General features: G+C 50.5%; 4 protein-coding genes across 13 annotated transcripts in view; 2 read left to right on the top strand and 2 right to left on the bottom strand.

Moving 5' to 3' along the window:
- Window positions 1-2,420, top strand: part of LOC101162981 (sodium/calcium exchanger 1) — a 24,987-nt gene extending 22,567 nt beyond the window's left edge. For all 6 annotated transcript variants that reach the window (XM_023953645.2, XM_023953646.2, XM_078949131.1 and 3 more), the window contains 2 exons: window positions 57-326; window positions 470-2,420. In XM_023953645.2, the coding sequence (XP_023809413.1) occupies window positions 57-326; window positions 470-846 (647 nt within the window). In that variant the 3' untranslated portion in view covers window positions 847-2,420. The remainder of the gene's footprint in view (window positions 1-56; window positions 327-469) is intronic.
- A 3,380-nt stretch (window positions 2,421-5,800) lies between these two features.
- psen2 (presenilin 2) lies at window positions 5,801-10,861 on the top strand. Of its 5 annotated transcripts, XM_078949236.1 has the most exons (12): window positions 5,892-6,403; window positions 6,477-6,603; window positions 6,847-6,980; window positions 7,045-7,235; window positions 7,311-7,452; window positions 8,827-8,894; window positions 8,966-9,186; window positions 9,300-9,398; window positions 9,579-9,638; window positions 9,710-9,790; window positions 9,858-9,973; window positions 10,338-10,861. In XM_078949236.1, exons 3-12 carry the CDS (start codon window positions 6,849-6,851, stop codon window positions 10,491-10,493), a joined length of 1,266 nt encoding a protein of 421 aa, XP_078805362.1. In that variant the 5' UTR covers window positions 5,892-6,403; window positions 6,477-6,603; window positions 6,847-6,848; the 3' UTR covers window positions 10,494-10,861. The 5 variants fall into 5 exon arrangements, with proteins under 5 accessions (XP_004085405.1, XP_078805369.1, XP_078805362.1 ...); XM_004085357.5 differs by lacking the exon at window positions 6,477-6,603 and having other exon boundaries at window positions 5,801-5,949; XM_078949243.1 differs by lacking the exon at window positions 6,477-6,603 and having other exon boundaries at window positions 5,801-5,949; window positions 9,582-9,638.
- Window positions 10,862-11,084: 223 nt separating this feature from the next.
- dpy30 (dpy-30 histone methyltransferase complex regulatory subunit) lies at window positions 11,085-12,424 on the bottom strand. Its single transcript, XM_078949250.1, has 4 exons — window positions 12,310-12,424; window positions 11,817-11,857; window positions 11,561-11,751; window positions 11,085-11,483 (listed from the first exon to the last, which is right to left on the bottom strand). Exons 1-4 carry the CDS (start codon window positions 12,317-12,319, stop codon window positions 11,411-11,413), a joined length of 315 nt encoding a protein of 104 aa, XP_078805376.1. The 5' UTR covers window positions 12,320-12,424; the 3' UTR covers window positions 11,085-11,410.
- Window positions 12,425-13,267: 843 nt separating this feature from the next.
- On the bottom strand, window positions 13,268-20,713 carry LOC101156869 (3-oxo-5-alpha-steroid 4-dehydrogenase 2). Its single transcript, XM_023953642.2, has 5 exons — window positions 19,368-20,713; window positions 18,828-18,991; window positions 15,277-15,378; window positions 15,046-15,196; window positions 13,268-13,872 (listed from the first exon to the last, which is right to left on the bottom strand). The coding sequence occupies exons 1-5, from the start codon at window positions 19,643-19,645 to the stop codon at window positions 13,806-13,808; spliced, it is 762 nt and encodes a 253-aa protein (XP_023809410.1). The 5' UTR covers window positions 19,646-20,713; the 3' UTR covers window positions 13,268-13,805.
- Window positions 20,714-21,354: the final 641 nt, after the last annotated feature.

A 21,354-nucleotide genomic window follows, 5' to 3' on the forward strand; every position in this document is an offset into this window, starting at 1 on the left:
GGTTCCCACAGGCAGTTGCACCAATCAGGGCTGAGTTCTGATGATCTTTCTTTTAGGTGATGAAGACGATGAATGCAGTGAGCAGAAGCTTCCCTCCGGTTTTGATTACGTCATGCACTTCCTCACTGTCTTTTGGAAGCTTCTGTTTGCCTTCGTTCCTCCCACGGACTACTGCAACGGTTGGGCCTGCTTCGTCATCTCCATCGTGGTCATTGGTCTGCTGACGGCGTGGATCGGGGACCTGGCCTCGCATTTTGGCTGCACAATAGGTCTCAAAGACTCTGTGACTGCTGTGGTTTTTGTGGCTCTAGGAACCTCTGTACCAGGTGTGTCATAGACCTGTCTTTCCTTCAGTCCTACCTATGAAATCTTAGACACTTGATTGTCTGTAAACAGGAGTCGTTCTAGTGAACGACATCAACAGAATATGCCTTTGGTAACACTCATCCTTATGTTGTCTCTCCATCAGACACCTTTGCCAGTAAGGTGGCAGCCATCCAGGACCAATACGCAGACGCCTCGATTGGTAACGTGACAGGAAGCAATGCCGTTAATGTTTTTCTTGGAATTGGCGTGGCGTGGTCCATCGCGGCTATCTACCACTACAGCCAGGGAGAAGAGTTTAAAGTGGACCCGGGCACGCTGGCATTCTCTGTCACACTCTTCACCATCTTTGCCTTTATTTGCATCTCTGTCCTCATCTATCGCCGCCGACCTTCAATAGGTGGGGAGCTTGGAGGCCCCCGGGTTCCCAAGATCCTCACCACCTGCCTGTTTTTCAGCCTTTGGCTCCTATACATCATCTTCTCCTCCCTGGAGGCCTACTGCCATGTCAAAGGCTTTTAGGTCTTCTGTCTATCTTGGTCTCATCAGGTCTTGGTTGGATCTACTTATGTTTCTTGAGGTTCTTGATGTTCTTCCAGTGCTAGCTTAGCATCCAGTTTGAGGGGATGCTTTTCAGAGGTTCTGGTCTTTGTTTTGAGGACCGATGCTTTTGGAGACTGATTCTTCCAAGCAGGGTTGGTGTCAGATGACGATTGTGTTTGGTGGATTTTAGCTTGGTTCTTTAAATGTATTTACCAGTGTGATCACCTACAGTCACCAGTTTTACTCTGTGAAGCAGTTCAAGACCCAGTCTGGACCAGTCTCAGTATCTGAGTCCTGTTGTCTTTGTGACAGAAAAACCCGTCAGAGGTTCTAGCTGTAAAGACTTTTCAGGCTTTCTTTGGCGTCTTGACGGTGAGTCATGGCAACTGCACTTTGCTGCCATGACTCACCTTCAAGACAACATCACCTGAAGGAGAACCTTCACCGACACCACTTCTTTAGATTTAAATCCAAGACAGGGACTTTCATCAGATGAGGAGACCCATGTAAACCCAAATACCCCAAGCCAGGATGAAGGGGGGGGGCATCACCCAATGGATGGTCTTCTTGGAGGACAACACCTGGACATGGGGGGCGTGGTCAGTCAAGGGAAGAGCTGACAGCGGTGTGTTGTGGTGAAGCTTTTTTATAACATCACAGTAAGAAAATGTGTAACTTAGATTTATCTTTTCAAAATAAAACGGATCTGGAAGAAAGTAGGCGACTTTACTCTGACTCTGCTTTGAAACGTTGTTGTTCTTCCAGATTAAACCATCTTTGGGTTTTGATCTGTTTATCTCCACGAATGACAGCTGGTTTGAAATGGCTGAAGAGGTTCTACTTCTTCATCAAAAGTGTTCCTTGGGTTTGGATCCAAACTCAGGAACCCGTCTGAGTGAGGCGGGTCAGTGCTGAGGAGTTCTCTGGTCTACTCTCCCCACAGATCCGGTCCTACGTGACCTTTGACAGGAACCGCCCACAGCAGCAGCCCCGGAGCCCTGAGAGGGGGTGGGGGGTGGGGGTTCATGGTCAGGTTTCTCAAAAATATCCAGATCTCCTGAGACTGAGTCCTTGCAGGTAAAGGTGCAGGAGGGGCGCTCAGGTGAGACTGTATTGTCATTGGTTGTTTGGATAAAGTTATTATGGGCTGTTGTTTGACTGAAGCTGTTATTTCAAAATAAAAGCATGCAGAGTGATGAGCCTCGGCTCTTTTCACCTGGTGTTCACTGATTGGTCGACAGCCCTCTTTGCCGTGAAAACGTTCTAGTTTGTGCCGGTCCTCCTTGACCATCTAAGGAACCTGGTCTGGACTAAGGACCATGAAGAAAAGATAAACCCCCAAGTTCCTCAGTGGTGTATTTATTATCCATGCCTTCCTTTTATTAATAGATGTGATCTTGAAGTTGATTTTAATTTGGTTCACTTCTGTTGTTTGCTTTTCAGTCCATATTTGGATGTCGTGTCTGCAGATCTATGAACCAACAGACAAACCCTGTTGGAGGCTCTTGGACTCCTTTGGTTGTTTTTCTTGTCATTAAATATATTCTTCATCACTTTTCATTGTTCTGTTTTTGTCTTTGCCGTTTTCATTTCAGACTTTGAAGTTCCTGCATTTCTGAATCATCAAGTTTTGATTTCACTTTTATTTTATTTTTCAAAGTAAAAGCAGATCTAGTAGCTCTAAGTGTTTAGCTTCACGCCTGGGATCAGCTTTAAAGTTTGAGGGGTTTTTATCAACCCTTCAGGACTCTGACTCCGCCTTTCAGGAGGACTCCTGATCTGTAGCTGTACTGTGGACACACACACACACAGACACACACACACAGACACACTCAAATACACACACACACAAACACACTCACCCATACACACACACACAAACAGACACACACACACACAGACACACGCTCACACACACATACACACACACACACGCTCACACAAATACACACACACAGACACACACACAGAAACACAGACACACAAACACACTGAAATACACACACTCTCCTTGTGACGTCTGGCTTCCAGCTCTATCACCTGTGATTGACGTGTTTAATAATAATAATAATAATAATGGATTGGATTTATCTGCGCTTTCAAGACATCCAAAGTTCTTACATTGTGTCCATTATTCATTCACTCCTCATTCATTCTTGGTGATGGTAGCTACGGTTGTAGCCACAGCTGCCCTGGGGCAGACTGACAGAGGCGTGGCTGCCATTTCACGCCTACGGCCCCTCTGACCATCACCGGGATCATACATGCACATTCACACACCAGTGGAGCCACACTGGAGGCAAGGAGGGGGAAGTGTCTTGCCCAAGGACACAACGACATTTGGCTGGGGGGAGCGGGGATCGAACCGCCAACCCTTCGATCATTGGACGACCCGCTCAACCACCTGAGCCACTGCCGCCCCAAAGAAAGCGGTTTCAGAACCGCATCAAATTCTGAACATGAGTGTCTGCTCAGTAACCGAGCAGTTCCCGTCCCGTCCATGTTGGGGCGACAGAACCAGGATTTCTGTGTGAAGGGTTCCTTTGGGATTCCAGATGAAACATCTAAAGTTCTGTTTCTCATCCATCAGGTCTGGTTTGTGGAATTTGTCTAATTCCAGGGAATTTTAACGGAGAAACGACTCCTCAGCAGCAAACGTGTCACAAAGATTCCTGATCAGAAATGGAGGGAAAGCGTTCCAGATGCCGTCATCATCCATGTCCTTCTAGACACTATCTGTGGTATTAAATCCCCCTTTTTCTAAACACGCTTTTTCTGCCAGACATGACCTTTGACCTTTGATCATATTTGGAGATTACTTGTGATGAAAACAGAAACAGATTACTTTGAAGCACCAGCGCTAAACCCTGACGTCACTAAATACTTTTTTTTTTATAACAACTTTATTGTGTAAAAAGGAAGTACAATATAAAACACAATTTTACAAAATAAAATTCAGATATGCCAGGGGAGCAGACATATTAAACACAATTGACATAAAAACATTCAGGTTTCTGCAACTTTCATATAGACATACAGCTTTCTGATTAAGACTCTTGGAGATGTTACTGATATACATTTCAATTTGTTTCATTAAAACTGGGAAAAAATAGAAGATGAAGAAAATTTACATTTATGTATATAAAATTTGCCAAAAATAATAATAAGATTAATTATGAGTTTTTTATTTGAGTCCAAATTTTTATTATGGAGGCCAAAAATTATATGTTCAAACTTTAGATTAAAGTTGGGGTGAATGTGATTTCTAATAAATTGCAAACATTTTTTCCAAAATATTCTAATTATAGTACAATTCCAAAAAAGATGGTTAATTGTTTCTGGATGTTCTTTGCAAAAAGTACACTTAGGGTCAATTGTTTTAATGTATTTTAGCATAAATTGATTGGTGGGGTCAATTTTGTGAATTATTTTAAAAGAAACTTCTTTCATTTTATTATTTATCATAAATTTTTGGGTGACACTCCAGCCTTTCTTCCAGATACTGTCGGGAACAAAACGTCTCCAGTAGGTTTTAGTACCCGGTACAGAAATGACGTCCCTTTGAAACAACACACGTATTTTTTTGTTGTTATTCTTGTGTGTGGGGGTAAAACACATGTTTCCTGTGGGGGTGGCAGTTGCATCCATAGAGGGCATTTCTTCATTCGTAGCAGTTGTTTTAAACATTTGGCATATTTCTTTGGAAACAGCATCAAACACGACGGCATATTCTTTAGGAGTCACAGCCAGATTATATTTAGTGTTGAATTCAGTAAAACTTAATAAATGCCCGTTCGTGTCAAAAAGTTGACCCACCACTAGAATGTTTTTCTCAAACCAATGTGGAAAAAATAAAGATTATTCTTGTATAATATACATTTGTTGTTCCAAATAAATAAGTTATGGGCAGAGAAACTGTGTTTGTATAGAAATACCCATGAAGAAGAGCTTGTTTGTGGAATGCTGATGGTTAAGCTGATATTTTAGAAACATTTTAATGACAAAGGAGAAGAAAGTTAAGGTTGCCTAAGTTTGAAAATATAAAATGTGGAAGTATATTCCAAATTGAAGTAGGATTTTTTAGGTAAGATTTGATCCAGTTTATTTTAAATGTGTTATTTAGTGTTTTAAATCCAGAAAGTTTAGTCCTCCGTTCTCGTAAGAGTTCATTACCACAGATTTTTTTAAATAATGTATACGGTTTTTCCAGATAAAGTTAAATAAAATCTGGTCAACAGATTTTAATGATTGTCTACGTACAGAGATAAAGCAGAGTCGGTGAGTGGAGGGATTCCCTCTGCCTTTCAGCCTCAGGTCTCTTTGAAGCCATAAGTTAAAATGTTTTCTGGTTTTCTCTGTAACGGGACTGACATTGAAAGAACTTCTCGTTTTTGGTGACGGTAATCCTGAGGTATGTTACACCTTCTCTGATGGGGATTTCACATATGGATCCTGTTTGATCATTTTTGAGAAGGTTGACGTCACTAAATAAACTACTAAAATTCAGTGCATGTTCTCTTCAAGTGAAGTGTTGGCTGTTCAGAGCTCACTGCACTCCTCTGTATACGGCCCCTCTTTGGTGGAACTATGGACGTGGGACATTCCGCAAATTCTTAGTGGCCTATAATGATGCTTTTAGGCTTCTGCTACAGGTGCCCAGGTGGTCCAGAGCCAGTCAGCTGTTTGTGGCTGCTCACATCCCCACCTGTGAAGCTCTACTGCGTAAGCTTACATACGGCCTTATGGAACGCCTGGACAAATCTAAGAACTCAATCATCATGTCTCTGACTGACCCCAAAAGAAGCTCATGCCGCTACACTTCTGCCCTGAGGAAACACTGGAAACAGCCATTATACTCTTTTTAATTTATATCTTTTTACTTTTTATTATGTATACTGTATTTGTATCTTTTTTCTATGGACCACATCTGAGTCTGAAATAAAAGTGTGTCACTAAATACACGGTCCACAAGACGACAGACGTGACGTCACCTGCAAGGCACGTGACAGCGCCTGCCGGTCACGTGACTGCTGCCGGGTTCCGGGTGCCTGTTTTCTTCGGTTTCTCGGACCCTAAATTCAGGTACAACTTCATCTTCTTTGTTCCTGCCGAACCGGAACCGGGCCGTGCCCGTCCTCTGGGCTCGGTCTTCGCTTTTCCGCCTTTAAAGATCTGACCCGGCTGCTCTTACCGGTTTCGGTCCGAAAGAGCTTAAAATTATGTTCAGGAGGTCACATGACCCGACCTAGAGACGAAACCCGATTCGGAAGAGAAAGGAGGCAAAGGTTCTGCGGTGGTTCGGTCCAGCCGCGGGCCGTGTAACCCGCCTGAGAAAACGGGACCGTCCTGAATAAGGAACCGGAGCTTTAAACACAGCAACCTCGGAATCTGACCCGGTTCGGAGGGTGTGAAGGGTCAGGACATATGACGGTGGACGGACCGGTTCGGGTTCTGAGTCCATTTTTGTTTCTAGGAGCTAAAAGTGTTCGCCCCCAGCCAGAACAACCGACTGCGCATGTGGGCGTGGCTGGGTCAGGTAAGGAACCAGAACACGTTTTTAGAAAGTTCTTCTGGTTCCGGGCCCAGTTCAAGATGATCCGCCTTCTCAGTTCTGTAGAGAACCGGTTCCCGCATGGTCCTCAGAGGGTTTGGACTCCATCATGGAGACTCAGAAACCAGGACCTGGTTTTGGGTCACCCAGGCCCGGTTCTGAGTCAGTGGGAGTCTTCAGCTGAGGTGTGTGTGTGTGGGAGGGGGGGGGGGGGGGTGTTGTTGATGAAACTTTATGGTCGGTTCTGAGTGCGGTGACCCTCCTGTTGCTTTCTCCTGTTTTTGAATAAAAGTGGGCGGAGCTAACTCCAGCCACCTTGTCCGTCCCGTTCCGGGTTACCGTCCCGGCGTTCGGAGCCCTCAGGGTGCGGACGGCGTCCCCGGTCCGGTGTGTCTGTGGTAACGGTTCTGTGGGTTCTGCTCTTTCAGTCATGGACTTGTCTGACAGCGAAGACGATCTCTACAACGAAAGGACGGCGTTGGTGGCCGCAGAGAAGCCGGCGGTGCCGTCCTACAAGCCCGGCTCGGACTGCAGCCCCCCTGACGGCTCGCCCACCAAACCCGTGAGTCATTTCTTCTGCAGTTCTGCGCCGCCCGCTGACGCCCGCTGACGCCCCGTTTATACAGACCAGGGCGAGCGGACGTGCGCGGGAAGGCGCCTCCGATCAGGAGGCGGAGGCAGAAGAGGAGGAGCTCACGCTGAAGTACGGAGCGAAGCACGTCATCATGCTCTTCATCCCCGTCACGCTCTGCATGCTGGTCGTGGTCGCGACCATAAAGTCCGTCAGCTTCTACACGGAGAAGACCAACCAGCAGCTGTAGGTATCCGTTCCCGCCAACATGCGCTCTGCTCTGTTGCTCTCAGCTAACCCCCCCCCTCCCCCCCCAAACAGGATCTACACGCCGTTCACAGAAGACACGCCCTCTGTTGGCCGCCGCCTCCTAAACTCTGTCCTCAACACCATCATCATGATCAGTGTCATCGTGGTCATGACCATTTTTCTGGTCGTGCTCTACAAGTACCGCTGCTATAAGGTCAGTGCCCCCCACCGGACCGGACCAGTCTGCAGTTCTGATGTTCATGTCACTGAGGTTCTGTGTGTAGCGACCGGTACCAGAACTCTGTGCTACATTTGTACTGGTCAGATGTGTACGTTGGTACTGGTACAGACGTATGCAGTAGTATTGATATGTACTAAAACACGGAAGACGGTGCTTCATTTAGACCTGTCAATCACTTGTTTTCTATACTGTTTTGCGGTACAGTTCTAGCCAGTCATTTTACCTTTCCAGCAATTGTGGGCGGGCTCATGTAAGAATAGGTGTAGCCGTGAGTGTTAGCACAGCCACGCGGTTACCCTGCGTGGCGGTTACCCTGCGTGGCGGTTACCCTGTGTGGCGGTTACCCTGCGTGGCGGTTACCCTGCGTGGCGGTTACCCTGCGTGGCGGTTACCCTGCGTGGCGTGAGCCTGCGTGCCGTGAGCCTGCGTGGCGGTTACCCTGTGTGGCGTGAGCCTGCGTGGCGGTTACCCTGGGTGGCGGTTACCCTGGGTGGCGGTTACCCTGCGTGGCGGTTACCCTGTGTGGCGGTTACCCTGTGTGGGGGTTACCCTGTGTGGGGGTTACCCTGTGTGGGGGTTACCCTGTGTGGGGGTTACCCTGGGTGGCGGTTACCCTGCGTGGCGGTTACCCTGCGTGGCGGTTACCCTGTGTGGCGGTTACCCTGCGTGGCGGTTACCCTGCGTGGCGTATACCCTGGGTGGCGGTTACTCTGCGTGGCGTGAGCCTGCGTGGCGGTTACCCTGCGTGGCGGTTACCCTGGGTGGCGGTTACCCTGCGTGGCGTGAGCCTGCGTGGCGTGAGCCTGCGTGGCGTGAGCCTGCGTGGCGGTTACCCTGGGTGGCGGTTACCCTGCGTGGCGGTTACCCTGCGTGGCGGTTACCCTGCGTGGCGGTTACCCTGCGTGGCGGTTACCCTGGGTTGCGGTTACCCTGCGTGGCGGTTACCCTGCGTGGCGGTTACCCTGTGTGGCGGTTACCCTGTGTGGCGGTTACCCTGGGTGGCGGTTACCCTGCGTGGCGGTTACCCTGCGTGGCGGTTACCCTGTGTGGCGGTTACCCTGGGTTGCGGTTACCCTGCGTGGCGGTTACCCTGCGTGGCGGTTACCCTGTGTGGCGGTTACCCTGTGTGGCGGTTACCCTGTGTGGCGGTTACCCTGTGTGGCGGTTACCCTGGGTTGCGGTTACCCTGCGTGGCGGTTACCCTGCGTGGCGGTTACCCTGTGTGGCGGTTACCCTGCGTGGCGGTTACCCTGGGTTGCGGTTACCCTGCGTGGCGGTTACCCTGCGTGACCCTGTCAAAGGTCTGTGGTGTGGAACGGCGTGTGACCCCCCCGCTGTCTCTTGCAGTTCATCCATGGCTGGCTCATCCTTTCGTCCCTCATGCTGCTCTTCTGGTTCAGCGTCATGTACCTGGGGTGAGTTCCTGGGTCCTCTTCTGACGGTCTCTGGTTCCGGTCCTTCATGGAGGTCTGTCTCTGACTTTCAGTGAAGTCTTCAAGACCTACAACTTGGCGGTGGACTATCTGACGGTCGCCATGGTAATCTGGAACTTCGGGGCCGTGGGGATGGTCTGCATCCACTGGAAGGGCCCCCTGCAGCTGCAGCAGGCCTACCTGATCCTCATCAGCGCCCTGATGGCGCTCGTCTTCATCAAGTACCTCCCTGAGTGGTCGGCGTGGGTCATCTTGGCCGCCATCTCCGTCTACGGTGAGTTCAGCGGCAGGAGCTCCCAGCGGGACACTTTCTGCCTGGGGAACAGGAACTGCCCTGGCGTTTGCACACCTGACGTCCTCCCATCATGCTTTGCTCTGTCGCTGCAGACCTGGTGGCCGTTCTCAGTCCTAAAGGGCCCCTCAGGATGTTGGTGGAAACGGCTCAGGAGCGCAACGAGCCCATTTTCCCCGCCCTCATCTACTCCTGTGAGTCCCTCCTTCACCTGGGGGGGGTTAAACCGCACCCGGACTGGCGCCGGATCAGATCCGCGTGCGGTTCTTTGATGCTGCTGGGCCGGTTGTAAATGTGGAACAGTCAGTAGAAAAACGTGTCTGTTTCTAAACGGGGCGTGGCTCCTGGGACTGATGATGTCATCCTTCCTGCAGCAGCCATGATGTGGGGCGTGGCCATGGCGAGTCCGGTGGACGCCCACAGCTCTGAAACAGGTGTGCTTCCTCTCTGGAGGATGTGTGTGCTCACCTGTGCTGTCATGCTGACGCATCACTTCCTGTTCCAGATGAGGAGGCGGATCAGATGGTTGAGGGGGCGGAGCCTCAGGGTGGACGGCAGGGGGCAGAAGAGGAGCAGGAGGAGGACCGTGAGTGTGAACGGCGTGAGCAGCTGACCCCGCCCCCTGCTGAGTACTAACGTCCTTGTGTTTGCAGGGGGGGTGAAGCTGGGTCTGGGGGACTTCATCTTTTACAGCGTTCTGGTGGGGAAGGCGGCGGCGACTGGCGGCGACTGGAACACCACCATCGCCTGCTTCATCGCCATCCTCATCGTAAGCATCCCTTCATTCCAGGGGGGGGGGGGGGGGGGGCTGTGGGAGGAGTTATGATGGCCTGCATGAAAAAGGGGCCCATCCCCCTACAGTTAGGGTGGTTGTGTGTGTGTGGGGGGGGGGGTGATGGACTGTGGTAAATTCTTTTAGATTTTTGAGGGTGGGGGGGTTATTCAGTTCCCTTAAATCAGGAATTCGGGGGGGTCAAATGTGACGCGGTTTACGGCACCTGGACTCACCTGTGTAGGGGTGGGGGGTCGAGGTCGTCACAAAGGGGAGGGGAGCGACCCGGTTCTCACAGCTCAGTCGTTTTCAAGCTGTTTCTATTCGGTGACCACGCCCCTCACCTGTGCCCCTCCCCCAGGGTCTGTGCCTGACGCTGCTGCTGCTCGCCATCTTTAAGAAGGCCCTGCCGGCGCTGCCCATCTCCATCACCTTCGGCCTCATCTTCTACTTCTCCACCGGCTTCGTGGTTCAGCCCTTCATGGACCGCCTGGCTGCTCATCAGTTCTACATCTGACCAGCCCCGCCCTCCGATGGCCCCGCCCCCTGTTCGCTTGCCATCCACTCTGCTGCCATCTGCCGATAAAGCGCACAAAGATGGCCGCCTGCCGAGTCATTTCTATTTTTGGATGAAGCACAGGAAGTGATGTCACTCTGGGTGGCCCTCACGTGCTTGGTGTGGGCGGAGCCAAGCTCCACAGCTGACTGTCAGAGGCACCGGTAGTTTTTTCCTTAGTCTGAAGGTAGTGGTGACCATCTAACCCAAAGCAACCAAAACTCCAATACCCATGATCCTCTGCTTCAGAGGTGCTCTCAGGTATTTGTAAGTCATCACCACGGAAGAAAATGAAGCGATGTGTGTGTTTATAAATCATGACCTCTCCAGGCTTCCCTCCTTTTTTCACCTGTCAATTCTAAATATCCAGAACCTTCAGTGGTTCTGGTCCGACCCGGTTCTCCAAGTCTTCGTGCAGCAAAGATGCAGCAATGAAACGCACTTTTTCAAAGCTGGGATCGGTCACATTACAGCTGCGTCACCTGTCGACCCAAACCGACCCGGCTTGGTTTGGCTGTTAAACCCAAACACTTCATTGATGGAGACGGGCCGTTGTGGTTCTGCCTCAGTTGTTTATTACAAAAAAAAAAACAATTTTGATGAAAAACAGACTCCAGAAAAAAGGTTCTGACCGTCACAGACACTTTTCCTACGATGGAACCCAAACATGCAGAAAGCTTCCGGATCAGTCCGCTCTGCGGTTCTGCTGGACGGTCGGGAAGTCGACCGGACCCCCCCCCAGGTTCTTCAAACCTGTGATGTGGTTCTGGAGGGTCGGTCAGGGCGGTCCGAGGGGGTGAATTTTGGACATTTTTATTACTCCAGGAACAAACGGAGGCGTTTCTGCGGCGGCGGGCCGGTGGCGCCGGCGGCTTCATTTAGCTCCGGTCCTCAAACTGGACCTTGTTCTTCAGCAGGAACGTGGCCAAGAACTCGATGGGGTTCGGGGGTCTGCGCACAATCAGAACAAACGGACCTCAGAACAGAATCAGCGGGTCCCCACAGGCCCGGTGGGCGGGGTCACGCACCTCTCCTTGGCGAGCACGGACAGGCCCTGCAGCAGGATGGGCACCACGGTCTGGTCCAGGTAGGCCCGCGTGGGCAGGGCCTGCAGGTCCACCTTCTGCTTGGACAGCTTGTCGGCGCCGGCCTTGTCCCCGTCCACCGCCCTCTGGATGCTGTCGCTCAGCCCGAACTCTGCGTGGGGGGGTTCCGACACCTGTGGGACAGGAGGGGGTCAGGGGGGCACGGTGGGCGGGGCTGCGGCAAAGCTACGTCACTCACGGCAGGGGGCCCCTCCATGGACTGGTCCAGATCCGGGTGTTCTGCAGAAACGGAACAGCTACGTCAGAATGTGGGTCAGAACCGGCAGTTACCCGCGGTCGAGGTTCCGTTCGGACCAGGAGCACGGACGCGTTCCGGTCTGACAGAACCGAATCCTCTGAGCCACGGTTCAGAAGAACTTCAACCGGTTCGGACTGTCACAAAGACAAACCCGGTACCGGGAAAGTTCGGACAAAAACACTTCTTTATACACCGTAACTACTACGTAGATGTGGCGGGATCAGAACCGGTTCCGGAGCCGAATGCAGCAGGTACTGACGGCTCTTAGCTTAGCATCAGCTGCCGGCCCGTTTCCGGTCATTTCACCTCACGAGCCGATATTTAGAGGGGCGGATTTCCCGCCAATCATCAAACGGAGCCGCGGAGCAGAAAAGAGCGCGAATTCACCGAAAGCCCCGCAAAAAAACGCACCAACGCTTCACAATGAACTCACCGTCCGACATGTTTGTTATGGAAACTGACGCACGAGTTCCTGCGTACGTAACACGTCTTATGGAGATACGTCAGGTCGTCCGGACGGTGTTTCCGGTCTGCCAAAATAAAAGCCCCGTGTTGTCTTTGCACTGTACGTTTTTCTGCTAATTTTACTGTGAACACGTTTATGTCGTTCAGGTGAAGGCGCTTGTAGTTTCATGGACATGTTTTGTAGTCTGTAACCCTTGTTCTATCCTAGGCACTTTAACATTGGGAGTGGGGTCATCTAGACCCACTAGACAGAGCTCTGAACCTTTTTTCTTCAATGATTTGTGATCCTCACTGGTGTCCATGGATTACATGAAATCTTTCCACTTTTATCCACCTTTGTCATGGTAGGGAGAACACGTCAATGGAAGGGGGGGGGGGGGGTCATCTAAGATAGCACAAGGGTTAAATATGACGCAGCAACACAGGGAAAAAACCATCAGTTTGTCACATCGTTTATCAGGTTGTTCATCTTTTCAGGCCCCAGCCTTTTTGGGTCCAACACCACCAGTGGTTTCTGAAAGGCCCGGTTCTGAAACGCCCTTTAAAGTCATCCATTGTGAGCAGAATTCATTTAGTCTTCGGGGTTTGATGACGTCACAGAACTGGAACAATCATCTACTTCCTGACTTAAAATTCAAATTTCCCAAGGACACGCCCAGCTGATGTATTGGTGACAGGAAGGACGTCATGTTTTCCAAAGTCTCAAAGGTTCTCCTGTCTCTGATGCTCCTCGGGTCCAGCTTAAAGTTTCTGCATCTTAAGACCCCTTGACCTGAGAACCCCCCACCCCCCAAGCAAAGGAGCGAGGTCAGAAGGTCCTGCCATGGTCAGTTCTGGACGGGTTCTGGTTTCTCTGCTTGCTCAGAGAACAGAGTCATTGGAGATGATGGAAAGACCAGATGTTCAGGTAATAATCAGGCCACAGATGCGGAAGCAAAACAAGCTTTTAATGTGAAATTCTTCATTCACAGCAGCAGAAGAGACGCCAACATCAAGGTCATTTTCTGACAAACAGCTTTCCTCACCGCTTCTGAGTTCTGATTTATGGGTTTCTAACAAATAAACCTTGTAACCCTTGTTCTATCCTAGGCACTTTAACATTGGGAGTGGGGTCATCTAGACCCACTAGACAGAGCTCTGAACCTTTTTTCTTCAATGATTTGTGATCTTCACTGGTGTCCATGGATTACAGGAAATCTTTCCACCTTTATCCACCTTTGTCATGGTAGGGAGAACACGCCAATGGAAGGGGGGGGGGCATCTAAGATAGCACAAGGGTCAAGATGTCCCCCTTCAGTGGGTGTGTCTTCAGGGGTTCTTTCAAAAACAGAATCATCCATAGAATGATTTTTTTTATCCTTTTTAAAGCACAGACTGACAGAAGAACCATCAAAGTTTGAACTGGATCAGAACCAGACTGCATTTCAGCTGAGTTGATGGTTCTTCTGGGCTGGTTCTGCGTCTTCACAGAAGGAAGGGGATGATGGCTTTCCTGGAGGGGGGGTAGTCCTCAAACCTCTGCCTGTAGTCTCTGAAACACAGAAAGGTCAGAAGGAATGAAAGAAGCTTTTCTTCTGACGGACTCCACGGTTCCTTCAGGACCAAAGTGCTTCATGAAGACAGAAGAAAGTTTCAAATTAGAATAAGTCAGAACAAAATGACCAACATTACCAATAAGTAAGAATGCAATAAAACAAAAGAAAATGGAAACACCACAGACTACTGAGCACTAAAAGCCTTTCTAAACAGGTAAGTACTTAGTTAACGTTTAAAGCCGTTCCGGTTAAAAGCTCAGTTAAGTAAACTGGGACCATGAAGATTTTCAAAAACAACCAGTAAAAGTTTGAACTGAATTCTCAAATGAACAGCGAGTCGGTGAAGTGAAGCGAGTCCCGGAATGACGTGTTCTGGTCGGGATGTTCCACCAAGCTGCCGTGCTGCGGCGTTCTGGACTAACTAGAGGCGGTTCAGTGATCGCCGGTGACCCAGAAGTACAGAGTCCCAGTAATCTGAGAGGTGATCAGGACGTGGACGGCTGATTCTGCATCACCGCGGCTCAAGGAGGGTTCAGCTTTAGCTAAAATGATGAAAACTCATTTGGACAACGTTGTTCCTCTGTTTGTCAAATTTGAAACTGACGTCAAAGATTTCCCCAGATTTCTAACGCCAGTAGAGGCGTCACCAAAACGGTTCTCTCTGTTTTTTTGTTCAAATACAGAAAATTCTGGATCAACCCCCCATCGCCATGGAAGCATCATGTAGCATAATTCAAAATAAAAGTTAAAACCAGAAATGCTTTCCTTTTTCAAAATGAAGCTGCATTTGTTGACTCAAAATACAACACGGCTCATTCTGTCACTTCTTTAACCCTTGTGCCATCCTATGACCCCCCCTTCCATTGAGGTGTTCTCCCTACCATGACAAAGGTGGATAAAGGTGGAAAGATTTCATGTAATCCATGGACACCAGTGAAGATCACAAATCATTGAAGAAAAAAGGTTCAGAGCACTGTCTAGTGGGTCTAGATGACCCAACTCCCAATGTTAAAGTGCCTAGGATAACACAAGGGTTAACGAAATCAGTATCAGGAAGAAAAGTTCTAGAACCGCTTCTCTCGTTTGAGATCTGAAGTTGTGCAGGAAGTTGTATGGATCATCAAATGTGGATCGGGTCAGAAAAAACATGACTTAATTGGTACCGGTACCTGTGGTGATGGACGGCTCTGGGCCCGATGGAACACACGGTGAAGAATGCCCAGGCAAAGGCGGGTAGAGTCCCGGCGGCGACGGCGTAACCACACCACTCTAGTATCTCCCCCAGGAAGTTGGCGCCGGACACCAACTCAAACAATCCTCCTAAAAACAGAAGCCGACCCGGTTCTAGAGAGTGGGCGGTAGCTTTACAGAAGTGGTCAGACCGGATCGGGAACCTTTACCGCGGGGGATCCTGTAGACGTGCTCCCCAGGTTTTCTCAGGCCGCGCAGGATGAAGTCACTGTGGACGTTGATGCTTAGACCCACGAGGAACAGGAAGCAGCCTTCACAGAAACACAGAAACCCAGTTCAGAACCGGGCCGTAGAGCCAACAGAACTTTCTACTGCATGACAGGAAAAGGTTCAACGCCATTGCTCAAAGGAAGTGGGTTCTCTGTGTGGAACAGACTGTGATGAAAGCCCGCCTCCGCCCGCTGCTTTACTGTCTACGGTACGATCCCGGGAGGAGAACCCTGGGAACCTGGAGAACCCGTTTCCTTTCAGAAGGCAGAGTTCTCACACGGAGAACACCATCAGGTCTTCCCTCGGTGGGGTTCCTGGAAATCATCCCTGACGACCACTCAATGAAGAGGTTGACGCCATTGTTTGATGGCAGAGCCGCCCTCCCCCACAAAATTCCACCTTAAAAAGTCATTGATTTTTGTAGGCCCCGCCCACTCCAGGCTTTACTCTTCGGTTGGAGTCATTAGTTGATCCGTTTGGCGTTCCCGCATGGATCCGTTAATCATTCACCGCCACTCGACTGCCACAGCTCCACAATAAAGTTCATTGCTCTGTGTTTCACGGCCTCTCTACCTATGCCCCCCCCCCCCCCCCCACACACACACAAACACACCTGGAGGTGAGGGTTGATCTGACTCCACCCACCAACACCTCAGACTACAGTTCAAGCAGAATGGTTCCTGTGTTTGTTTGTGTGGATGCAAACACACAAACAATCAGAATACACAACACACAATCAAAAGCTGATTCTGACCCTTCCAGAGTAACCAGAACCAGTTATCAAACGCAGTTATCAGCCCTAAATCATCTGTTCACTGGTCCAGGGACCACCATGACCCTCCTCAGACCACCACGAACCTCCTCAGACCACCATGAACCTCCTCAGACCACCATGAACGTCCTCAGACCACCATGATCCTCCTCAGACCACCACGATCCTCCTCAGACCACCATGATCCTCCTCAGACCACCATGATCCTCCTCAGACCACCATGATCCTCCTCAGACCACCATGATCCTCCTCAGACCACCATGATCCTCCTCAGACCACCATGACCCTCCTCAGACCACCATGATCCTCCTCAGACCACCATGATCCTCCTCAGACCACCATGAACCTCCTCAGACCACCATGATCCTCCTCAGACCACCACGAACCTCCTCAGACCACCACGATCCTCCTCAGACCACCATGATCCTCCTCAGACCACCATGATCCTCCTCAGACCACCACGAACCTCCTCAGACCACCACGAACCTCCTCAGACCACCATGAACCTCCTCAGACCACCATGATCCTCCTCAGACCACCACGAACCTCCTCAGACCACCACGAACCTCCTCAGACCACCATGATCCTCATCAGACCACCATGATCCTCCTCAGACCACCACGAACCTCCTCAGACCATCATGAACCTCCTCAGACCACCATGATCCTCCTCAGACCACGACGAACCTCCTCAGACCATCATGATCCTCCTCAGACCACCATGATCCTCCTCAGACCACCACAATCCTCCTCAGACCACCATGATCCTCCTCAGACCACCACGAACCTCCTCAGACCATCATGATCCTCCTCAGACCACCATGATCCTCCTCAGACCACCACAATCCTCCTCAGACCACCATGATCCTCCTCAGACCATCATGAACCTCCTCAGACCACCATGATCCTCCTCCGACCACCACGAACCTCCTCAGACCATCATGAACCTCCTCAGACCACCACAATCCTCCTCAGACCACCACGATCCTCCTCAGACCACCACGAACCTCCTCAGACCACCACAATCCTCCTCAGACCACCACGAACCTCCTCAGACCACCACGATCCTCCTCAGACCACCACGATCTTCCTCAGACCACCATGAACCTCCTCAGACCTGAACCTCCTCAGACCACCATGAACCTCCTCAGACCACCATGATCCTCCTCAGACCACCATGATCCTCCTCAGACCACCACGAACCTCCTCAGACCACCACGAACCTCCTCAGACCACCACGAACCTCCTCAGACCACCACGAACCTCCTCAGACCACCATGATCCTCCTCAGACCACCATGATCCTCCTCAGACCACCATGAACCTCCTCAGACCATCATGAACCTCCTCAGACCACCACAATCCTCCTCAGACCACCACAATCCTCCTCAGACCACCACGATCCTCCTCAGACCACCATGATCCTCCTCAGACCACCATGATCCTCCTCAGACCACCATGACCCTCCTCAGACCACCACGAACCTCCTCAGACCTGAACCTCCTCAGACCATCATGAACCTCCTCAGACCACCACGAACCTCCTCAGACCACCACGATCCTCCTCAGACCACCACGAACCTCCTCAGACCACCACGAACCTCCTCAGACCACCATGATCCTCATCAGACCACCATGATCCTCCTCAGACCACCACGAACCTCCTCAGACCATCATGAACCTCCTCAGACCACCATGATCCTCCTCAGACCACCACGAACCTCCTCAGACCATCATGATCCTCCTCAGACCACCATGATCCTCCTCAGACCACCACAATCCTCCTCAGACCACCATGATCCTCCTCAGACCACCACGAACCTCCTCAGACCACCACGAACCTCCTCAGACCACCACGAACCTCCTCAGACCACCACGAACCTCCTCAGACCACCATGATCCTCCTCAGACCACCATGATCCTCCTCAGACCACCACGAACCTCCTCAGACCACCATGATCCTCCTCAGACCACCACGAACCTCCTCAGACCACCACGAACCTCCTCAGACCACCACGAACCTCCTCAGACCACCATGATCCTCCTCAGACCACCATGATCCTCCTCAGACCACCATGATCCTCCTCAGACCACCACGAACCTCCTCAGACCACCATGATCCTCATCAGACCACCATGATCCTCCTCAGACCACCACGAACCTCCTCAGACCACCACGAACCTCCTCAGACCATCATGAACCTCCTCAGACCACCACAATCCTCCTCAGACCACCATGATCCTCCTCAGACCATCATGAACCTCCTCAGACCACCATGATCCTCCTCAGACCACCACAATCCTCCTCAGACCACCACAATCCTCCTCAGACCACCACAATCCTCCTCAGACCACCACAATCCTCCTCAGACCACCATGGACTTCCATGGCCCACCGTCGCCTCTGAAAACAGAGAAACTAAATCCTGCAATCCCACCAAAGACCACCAGGGGCGGGTTTAAGGTTTCTTCCCATTGACCTCCATAGTCCGACTTGTTTGTATTGTTTGCTGAAACGCCTTGAAGGTTTATTTATTTGTTTTTGTTTGTTTTAGAATCCTCTCCAGACTGTTTACCAGTTATTGTTGACGGACCCTTCCCAAACATCAGTGTTTGCTTGTTTACTGAATGGAGATTGTTTACAAACACCTCACGCATCGTTTACTGTCTGTTTACAGAACATGCGGCGCCTCCTCCTGGGGCGCCGGGCTCTCCGGACCCACCTGCAGCCAGACGGGTCCTGGTCATCCAGGTGTGGTCGAAGTGGGCGCAGTGCAGCAGGTGGTGGCCCTGCAGGACGCCGTTGAGGCTGCAGAAGGCGGCGGAGAAGACGATGATGTGCAGCGGTACCGGCCGTCCTCGGGTCAGGAAGGCGTAGATCAGACTCCTGCAGAAAAACGAACGTCACTTCCTGTTTGCTGAGCCCCGCCCTTATTTTGTCTGTCATTTAACTTCAAACCAGCAGGTCACGTGACCCTCTGCAGGCCAAGTTCACCCTCCTCTGAGAATGATCCAGACAGGTCCGGTTCTGGTTCTGGTTCTTGAAGCTCAGAGAGCAGAACTCAGTGATGATCAGAACCAGTTGTGTCAGCAGAAGTTCTGCAGTCTCAGCTGACAGGTCCGGTTCTGATCTGCAACAGGTTTAAACTCGACCCGGAACCCCAGCGCTCCAGCTGACGGGTCATGAAACCAGACCGAGCTCAGCATCTGCTTCCTGGAACCAGACCGGAACACGTGTTTCCCTCCAGGTTCCGGCGTCTCACCTGTAGCCGTAGTGCAGCACGAAGGTGCCGAGCAGCAGCAGCGTCCCGGTCTCGAACCCGGTCCCGGACCACAGCAGCAGCAGCAGCGGGGTCAGCAGGGCCGGGACCTCCTGCAGGAACCAGGCGAGCCCGGCCGGGTAGCAGCGACCCTGGGCCTGTCCCGGCGTGTAGCGGCCGTACAGCGCGCACGCGCGGCGCTGCCGCCAAAACAGAGCGGCGCCCCCCAGGAGGAGCGTCCAGCTCAGGTAGAAAACCGCTGAGTCCCGGCACGAAGTCATCCCGGTCTGTCACGGCGACCCGATGAGTATGCGCATGCGCAAATGACTTCTCACCTTATTTGTAGCCAACGTTGAGAAAGTTGAGTCATTATGGCCCCCAGCGCAGGAGCGTGTGGGTTCCAAAAGCTCTCAAAGGAGCGGAAGCTTTTGGTTTATGTTAACTTACGTCTGTTGTTTCAAGATTGTACATTTATTCTGAAAAAAATCCATGTTTTAGAAAGATCAGCTGTTGATAAAGTTTCCCCGTTCAGCCTCTTTGAAACAGTGCAGAAGTGTTGAAATAACAGATCCGTCCCTTCTCAGTGTCCTTTAGAAACCAAAGAAACCCTTTGACCTGCCTTTAGCTTACATCCCATCATGAACACACTTTACTCCTGTAGATAACAAAAATCCAGACTCACATCTCTAAGGACAACACAGAGTCCAGGAGGGTCCCACCAGCTCTGACGGAAAGAAGAAAGAAGAGCAACACGTCCATCAAGCCCTCAGAACCTGTGGATGTCCAGACTGGGCTTTCACCAGATCCCAACAGACAAGAAAACAGGACAAGGAACAAGAGCCTAAAGGGAAGAGTATTTCCATTCCTTATCTCAGGCCTGTCTGAAAAACTAAGAAGGATTTTCAGACAACATAACATCCCAGTTCATCTAAAACCAGTTAAGACTCTCAGACAAAAACTGGTTCATCCAAAGGACAAAATTCCCAGCTACAAACAGAGTCATGGTGTGTTCTCTATCCACTGCAAAGAGAACTGCAATGAACAGTATATCGGAGAAACCAAACAACCTCTACAATAGCGGCTTTACCAACATGGGAGAGCCAACCCAAGTGGACCTGAGTCTGCAGGAACCTCCACCTGAAGGCCACAAACCACTCGTTCCAGGACAGTGAAGTCTGAATTCCAGCCAGAGAGAAAGGATGGTTTGAGCGAGGAGTGAAAGAAGCCATCTTTGTCAAGAAGGAGAAACCTTCTCTTAATAAGAATAGTGGTCTCAGGTTTATTCTTCCATCAATCTACAGCAGTGTTCTGAAACCTAAACAAACCAAACCAGTTCTACTGTTAACAGCTGAAAAAGATGACCAGTTTGGGGAGGGAGTCACTGGCTCCCCAACCCCCAGCTGAAGACAAAGGACTCTAAACGACCAGAAACCATGTAGGCTAAGTTGACAATACCATCCAGTTTCAGGTCTGACTCCTCCCCCATGAGCGCATATATACCAGCTCTTGGACCAGCTAATTCAGAATTGACAAAGCCTTTTGGATAAGAGGCGAAACGTCTTCTAACTTTAAAACCAAGTCCAGATGACATCCCCTAAACCTACTACAATGGAACCAACCTGGATGGATGAGAGTCTTCACAGACGTCTCTAAGGATTATTCAGGCTGAATGCACAAATCAAGTCATGATTGCTAAAGAAATGTGAAGAATAGTTAGAAACTGCCTTTAACTGCCTTTGACAACAAAAACCCGTCAACCAAATCCAACAGTTTATACCTAAAATCGGAAGTGAATTTAAAGTAAATTGTGAAAAGGACCCAGAATTACACACACTAGATACATCTGTTATGTGTCTGAAACTAGATACATAAGGACCTGATGGGATTAGATAAGGGATGAGATAAGAGATAAGATAGGATAGGACTTTATTGATCCATGGAGGGAAAGTTGTCAAAACAAGAAATAAAGCAGTTAGAAAAAACAAAGTAG

This window comes from Oryzias latipes, chromosome 1 (genome assembly GCF_053564925.1).
Source record: "Oryzias latipes strain Hd-rR chromosome 1, Olatipes_Hd-rR_3.1".
NCBI lineage: Eukaryota > Metazoa > Chordata > Actinopteri > Beloniformes > Adrianichthyidae > Oryzias > Oryzias latipes.